Source organism: Solanum tuberosum, unplaced genomic scaffold (assembly GCF_000226075.1).
Source record: "Solanum tuberosum cultivar DM 1-3 516 R44 unplaced genomic scaffold, SolTub_3.0 scf00783, whole genome shotgun sequence".
NCBI classification, from domain to species: domain Eukaryota; kingdom Viridiplantae; phylum Streptophyta; class Magnoliopsida; order Solanales; family Solanaceae; genus Solanum; species Solanum tuberosum.
This window is the reverse complement of record NW_006239695.1, coordinates 55,767-63,428: the sequence shown is the minus strand read 5'-3', so window position 1 is coordinate 63,428 and position 7,662 is coordinate 55,767. Positions and strand designations below refer to the sequence as shown.

At 32.2% G+C, this 7,662-nt stretch overlaps 1 protein-coding gene across 1 annotated transcript; it reads left to right on the top strand.

Moving 5' to 3' along the window:
* Positions 1–5,751: 5,751 nt before the first annotated feature.
* LOC102590413 (RING-H2 finger protein ATL51-like) lies at positions 5,752–7,397 on the top strand. Its single transcript, XM_006367383.2, has one exon. It carries the CDS (start codon positions 6,129–6,131, stop codon positions 7,209–7,211), a length of 1,083 nt encoding a protein of 360 aa, XP_006367445.1. The 5' UTR covers positions 5,752–6,128; the 3' UTR covers positions 7,212–7,397.
* Positions 7,398–7,662: the final 265 nt, after the last annotated feature.

The window sequence follows — 7,662 nt, the reverse complement described above, 5'->3', positions numbered from 1 at the left end:
CAACTTTTCATAAAAGTCGCAACTTTTCATAAAAGTCGCAACTTTTCATAAAAGTCGCAACTTTTCATAAAAGTCGCAACTTTTCATAAAAGTCGCAACTTTTCATAAAAGTCGCAACTTTTCATAAAAGTCGCAACTTTTCATAAAAGTCGCAACTTTTCATAAAAGTCGCAACTTTTCATAAAAGTCGCAACTTTTCATAAAAGTCGCAACTTTTCATAAAAGTCGCAACTTTTCATAAAAGTCGCAACTTTTCATAAAAGTCGCAACTTTTCATAAAAGTCGCAACTTTTCATAAAAGTCGCAACTTTTCATAAAAGTCGCAACTTTTCATAAAAGTCGCAACTTTTCATAAAAGTCGCAACTTTTCATAAAAGTCGCAACTTTTCATAAAAGTCGCAACTTTTCATAAAAGTCGCAACTTTTCATAAAAGTCGCAACTTTTCATAAAAGTCGCAACTTTTCATAAAAGTCGCAACTTTTCATAAAAGTCGCAACTTTTCATAAAAGTCGCAACTTTTCATAAAAGTCGCAACTTTTCATAAAAGTCGCAACTTTTCATAAAAGTCACAACTCTTCATAATAGTCGCAACTTTTCATCAAAGTCGCAACTCTTCATCAAAGTCACAACTCTTCATAAAAGTCGCAACTCTTCATTTTCCATTCACACCTTTTAAAACCCAACAGTTTGTATATTGACAAGCGAAATATACAAACGGAGTTCTGAAAACTCTTAAATGTATAAATATAGACTTTGTATATACTTACCATGCTTGTATATTCGCAAGTGAAATATACAAACATGCAAGCGAACTATACTAAGCGCAATCTCCATAGCAAACAGAACTATAGCTATGAAGCGCAATTACCGAAACTACAATTATAAAGCCTTATTATGTCTATTATCTTTGCAATTTTTGAATTTTTTTTTGTAATCACTTAATTAATCGAAACTCTAATCTCTCAACTTACGTGAGAAGATTTGGCAAAAAGGCCATTTTCAAAATTTGATTTGCAAAATACTTAGTGAATTTTTTATTTTTGCTTTATTTTTCAGTTTTGGAATTCAGTAAATTGAATAAAGATGGGGTCATGGTATTATTTATAATTTTAGAGTGTTTGAAGTAAGATTTTAAGTTTATTAATAATTATATTTGGGTCCATATATATCTAGTTGTCTTTGATACAGAAGGAACACTAGTTTTTTAAACGCGAATTCAGATTAGTCAAATTTCAAAATAATAATAATAAATGATCTGGTGTTTTCCCTTCTTTGCTTCTACCTTTTTTTTTAAATTTATACTGAAAAGAAAATAACGAATTAAGGGTTTGTTTGGTTAGACATTAGTTATATTGAGATTTATTAGGTTGGAATTAGCTATTATAATATTATTATTTTTGTTAGTTGTTTGATTTGTTGTTATAAAAAAAAGTGCATTGCATAATTTCTAAAAAGAAAGTTATTTATTTACAAAATAGCATTCACCTTATTTAATTGTAAAAAAGGGTTTGAGAGAACTTAAGGATATCTTTGTCATTTTCATTGTTTATCCCGTGATAATTATATCCATTACCATTATCACTCACAAAAATAACTTATTTCGATACTAATTACAAAATTTATTCATAATTAGTAACTAAACAATGAATAAGATCGATAGTGTATACTAAATTCTAATCCAAAAACTATTTATGCTTTGTCCAGTCAAAAAGCATCGTAAGTTCGTAAAATGAACTTGAATTGCATAATTTGTATTGAAAATAACTAAACATTGCACTAGCTATGCACCTACTAGCTAGAAACCAATTTTGCAAGTCATATTCTAGCTAAAGTAAAAATTTAATGTTTGATATGTCGGTTCAAAGTCTTTAGTTGTAGTTCCAACACGTAGAAAAAACTTGTCACGTCCCTTTTTCTCCAATATGATGGACCACTAAATTGGAGTCCACTTGCCTATGGGATGTTAGATTCTATGCTCTATAAAGTAGTCTCCACTATAGGGAGGTTTAATATAGTAAATTAATATAGCTATCAGACATCGAGAGTTATAATGGGATGAATATATTTTTTTCTCGTTTTTAATTTGAGTTTTCGAGTTCAAACCTCGTAAGTGACAATATTCCTAAAGGGGAATTCTCCTCCTTCATATGGTGTGAATTAGACTTAGTCGAGCTCTGCAATGAGTATCGAATATTGAATAGTCAAAAGAAATAATAATAACCTATAGTTTTGGTAGTATGCTATATTTGCCAAGTTGAAAAACAAAGTGGTTGGTTGGTGTCGTAGTAAACATCTAAGGAGTAAAGACACGCCATGTTGAGGCCCATTTAATTGGATTAAGCCCAAGAAATCCAATCCCAAACAAATAGAAGTGTCTAAATAGAGTGGGGTCCATGATTGGAGATAAGCCCAAGAGAAGTGACAAGACTGAGAATCATAACTAACTTGTATTGTAGCGTTGAGATTGCTTTATTGTTTATCACAAGTCTTTATTCGAGTCTTGGATATGAAAAAAATTCTATTAGAAACATAATCCACCAATAGGACCTGCAAATTGTATTGCGCGATCTCAATTTAATTGGAGCTCCAATATGACTGTGGACATCAAGTGGAAAAAATATATAAAAAAAAGACCAAGAATAATAGTCATCATAGTATGGAACTATAGACTTTAGAGTAGTAGTACTAGTAGACAAGTGAATGTTGGAAAATGCCAAGTCAATAAACAATGTTTCCATCTAATCAACCTCTTCATTCATAAAATAAAATTAGGGAAAATAACATAAAGCAAAAACCTCTTCAGTCATAACTCATAAACACCAAATTGTAGAATAGTCCAAAAGTATTTCGACAACAATAACAATAATTAAAAGCACACCGATATTGAGTGTTAATAGAATGAATAATATTCTTTTATTTTTGCTCTTCAAATAACTTAATCTTCATATGCCCATTCTAATCGTGCATTTTACTAATTATACATGGATTCAAGATTTAAAGTTAATGAATTTTTCAACGAATTTAAATTAATTTGCAATAACAATTAGATTCACATAGTGTATCTCTTATTATATAGACATGGAAAATGTATGAGAGCATCCTACACCTACCCAAAAAATAAAAAAAACAAGACTAGTGCTGTTAAGTTAATGATCATAAAAAAGGTCCACATGTGTTCCTCATAGTAAATAGAAAATATGTACAAGGCATGCAAGAAAAGAATAAATAAGCACTCAATTGATTGCCAAGACATTCATGAATTTCAGTGGAAAATTGACTCTGTTATGGAACACTAGAATTCTTCCAGTACTGGTGACTTTGTTAGCATTTTCTATCAGTAAAATAAGGTGCTTTTAAAAGTAAAAGCTAAAGGAAAACGAGTCCAAAAAGATTACATATTTTTGACCCTCTAGTCCTAGCATATCTTCGGAAATGACACCACCAAAATAAATTCTAGGAGGGTGTGTTTGGTATGGAGGGGAACTTTTTTGAGAAAAAATATTTTTTGATTTTGTTATGTTAGATATAAATTCCTAAAAGAAAGAGAATAACTTGATGGCATTAGAAAAAAATAAGTTTCATTAGTGTTATCCCGCCTGATTGTCTACTTCTCATCCTCAATAATACACCCACTCTTCCCCGGCACCCCGGCCCCCACCTCCACTTCTCTAACAAGCCCGTTTACCGCAAGAGTTACATAAACACCTATTGTATTTTAATCTTGTTGATCGAGAATCATATCTGAGACTATTATTGTTTTACCGTCTCACTCTCCAACCTCTCCTCACCACCACCTCCACCTCCACTTAGGTTCATTCAAATTCTTTTTGGTGAAAATCTATATCTTTTATACATGGTTAAAAATATTTATATATAAATATATATATAGTAGAGAGTGGCGAAGTCAGAAATTTTGTTATGGGTGTCCAAAATTTAATATTTATGTATGCAAAATAATTTTTGACGTATGTATTTTGTACTATTTTCTACATACATGGTAAAATTTTCGATTAAGGGTGTCTAATTGGTCACCCTTGGCTATATGTGGCTACGCCACTAATAGTAGATGTTGAATCTCCCTCAACTTTATTATGTATTTACTTCTTTATATTTTGTGTTCCTTAATAAAATTTTTGACTCCGCTACTGATGGGACTGAGAAGAAGGAATCTTTTGGGTTTTGCATTTTTGAAAAGCCAATTATTGACTGTTGCTGATTCTTTCACCAACATGATTGACTTGTAGAACTTAAATTCCAATACAATTTCTTTTAGTTCTTTCAGTTTCTGGCACACCGTGTTCTCCCTTGTATGGTCCATTTGTCCACTCTTTCTCCCCACCCAAAGAAAGAAAACAATAAAATAGAACTTTAAAACGAGGCACAGAATACACTAATAAAGTAGCATTAAATTCAACATCTTGAATAGAAATATTGTATCAAGAACAAAAGCAAGAATATATACTTCCTTATCTGGGGGCTTTAAGCAGATTCCCATTTACCATTTCTAAGACAAAACTTCGCGGATTTTAACCTAAGTTATTAAGTTCTGTCAAATCATAGTTGCAACTAGCTCCGCCAACTTGCTCCTTGGTAGACTAATGCATGTTTGCTTTGAATCTCAGTTTCCACTTAATGAAAGTCTAGATATGTTTTAGATTTTAAGCTATTAAGTGTATTTGTTTACCTGATTTAAACACTATTTGATTTGAATAGGTCTTAATCATTATGATTTTGAATAAATTCTAAATATTATTAATAGGTATTTTTGTGTGGATATATAATTTTCATCATCACTCTTTCCTCAAACACTAGCCAACCCCACTAACTATCGATCTCTTCCATCACAATCACCATCATCATTGTCAACCACTATTACCATTGTCAACTATCAACCATATCTGTCAGCACAATTATCACTGACAACCACATACCACCACCACTATCATCCACTACCATCACTGCGATCAATCCCTACTACCAACCACCTCCACCATCACAACAACATCGTCACCAATTACCACCAACACAACGTCAACCAACACAAATTCTTCAGCCACAATCATCAACATCACCAATTACTAACATTGACCAAGTTTACCATCACAATCACTATCATTATCAACCGTCATCATCACGTAGTTGCTACCACGTCCATCATCACAATTATAACTATCACCATTACTAGCTACTAACAACAACTATTACCACCACCATTATTAGCCACTAACATGTTATTAACACCACTAATACTAGTCACTAACACCAACGTAACCATTATCATCACTATCACTATCACCAACGAACATAATTATCATTTTTTTTTTACGAAATACTAATTTTATTTTACTAAAATTATATTTTCTTAAATATTTAATTACTTTAGTATTTGAATTGTACAAATAATATGCATATTTTAGTGTTGAAAAACAAACCGTCTTAATTCTTCAATGCCCAAATTTATATATAACAACTTAACTATTCAAATATTTATTCAGATTCTTGTTAATTATAATAAAAAACAAATGAGGCCTTGATCTAACAGTAGGTAAAACTGAAATCTTTTACATTCAATTTAGTGGCTAGTGTTAAACAAGTTTCTATTGGATTTACTTAGGAGTGAAGATATTTTTTTCAAAAGTGAGAGATGTCAAATTTAAGTTTCTTTTATAGAAAAGGCAAAGAGCTATATGTAATCTATACTATTAATTCACTTTAGTAGCAAGTGGCTTGAACCCATCATAAAGCATTGATTACTTTGATGAATGCCCAACCAACAACATGACCATGTTAGTCAACATACCACTATCTCCAATAAAGCAAATTAAAGAAAACAACAAAGAAAAGGCAAAGCAAAAGTAAAACAGAACCCACAATAAACAGAAAAAATAAAATCAAGTATCCTCATCCTTTATTTCTTATCATCTGTTCCCTTTTTTCTATCTGATATAACCACATTCCTCTTAGGTAAATTCTTCTCATTCCTCTGTTTTCCCCTGTTTTTCCTCTGTTTTCCCCTGTTTTTTCCTCTGTTTCCCCTGTTTCCCCCGCTGTTGTTTTGTTCATATTGTTTGAGATGGGAGAGTGATCTCATTTTGGGCCACACAATTTTTCATTTTTGTTCAATCCCATGTATAATAAGAGGCGTTCGGACGACGAAAAATTGGTTCCAGTAAGTAATCCTAGAACTTTGGTACCATATATGAGCACTAGGGATTGTTCTCAAGGATTTTGCAGTTTTTACTGCCCACAATGGTGTTACATAATTTTCCCTCCACCACCACAATTTGACTTACCTGATGATGATGATGATTCTAGTCCTAATTTCTCTCCTCTAATCATCGCGATCATCGGAATTCTTGCTAGTGCTTTCCTATTAGTTAGCTACTATACTATAATATCAAAGTATTGTGGAAATTCAAGAAGAAGGGGAAGTCATCATCAAGAAGAATCAGAATTAGAAGAGGAGAATCATGATCCTTCAAATCATGAAGCATGGAATGTTAATGCAGCTGGTGGTTTAGATGAAGCATTGATCAAGTCTATTACTGTGTTTAAGTACAAGAAATGTGATGGATTATTGACTGAAGGAACAGATTGTTCTGTTTGTTTAAGTGAATTTCAAGAAGATGAAAGTCTTAGGCTTTTGCCTAAATGTAGCCATGCTTTTCATGTAATGTGCATTGATACATGGCTTAAATCTCACTCCAATTGCCCATTATGTCGAGCTCAGATAACTTTTTCTAATGCTCCGCCTCCACCATTACCTCCTCCGGTAATGGAAGCTCCGCGAGAGATTGAAACAACTCCACCAATCCAACCGGAACGTGACATAGAAATGGGCATCAGAGTAGAGGAACCACGAGACGAAGAAGATGTGACAAACCAAAACCATATGAATCAAGAAGTTAGGAGGAGATCATTATCAATGGATTATGCATCTCAACGTCGTTTATCAATAGCTGATGTACTAAGAATTGATCACGATGAATTTCATGATTGTGTAACGGGAGAAGATTGCGAGTTGCAAAGAGATGTTGGAACATCAAAACAAGAAAATAATGGTGAAGAAATGAGTAAGGGTGGAATTAGAAACAATTCACTAGTACAATATTGTCCTATGATGATGAAGAGATCATTGTCTAGTGGGAGATTCTTCTTTACCAAATGTGGGAGAGGACAAAACATGCTCACTACTTTGTCAAATATTTGAATATTTTTGTGTCAATTTTTAGGAGGATTTTTGTGTATGCTATTCAACAAAGAGTTGATTAAACATGATGAGTTTGAAAGTTTTTTTGAGCTTTTTTGTTCTTTTTTCATCCACTATTTTTGAATGGCTGAGTGAGTGGATGATTGTTCTTTACAAAAATCAAGAGAGAGTTCCATGTTTTCTTGAGTTTTGTTTGTTTGATTATTGATGAGAGGCTAATACAGCTATAACTGTTGTATTGAAAAAAATTTGTTGCAAGTGAGTGATTTTTATATATATAGTTATAGAAACTCTCTGTGTTTACGATATTATACATACCTTTTTCTGAAAAACAAATAAATTAAAGCGGTAACAATCTGGATTTCTCCGCACAAATACTAAGGTGTTATATTCTATTTTGATCTCAATGCTGAAAGGTTACATTACAACTCTCGATTCTCGAATATAAACA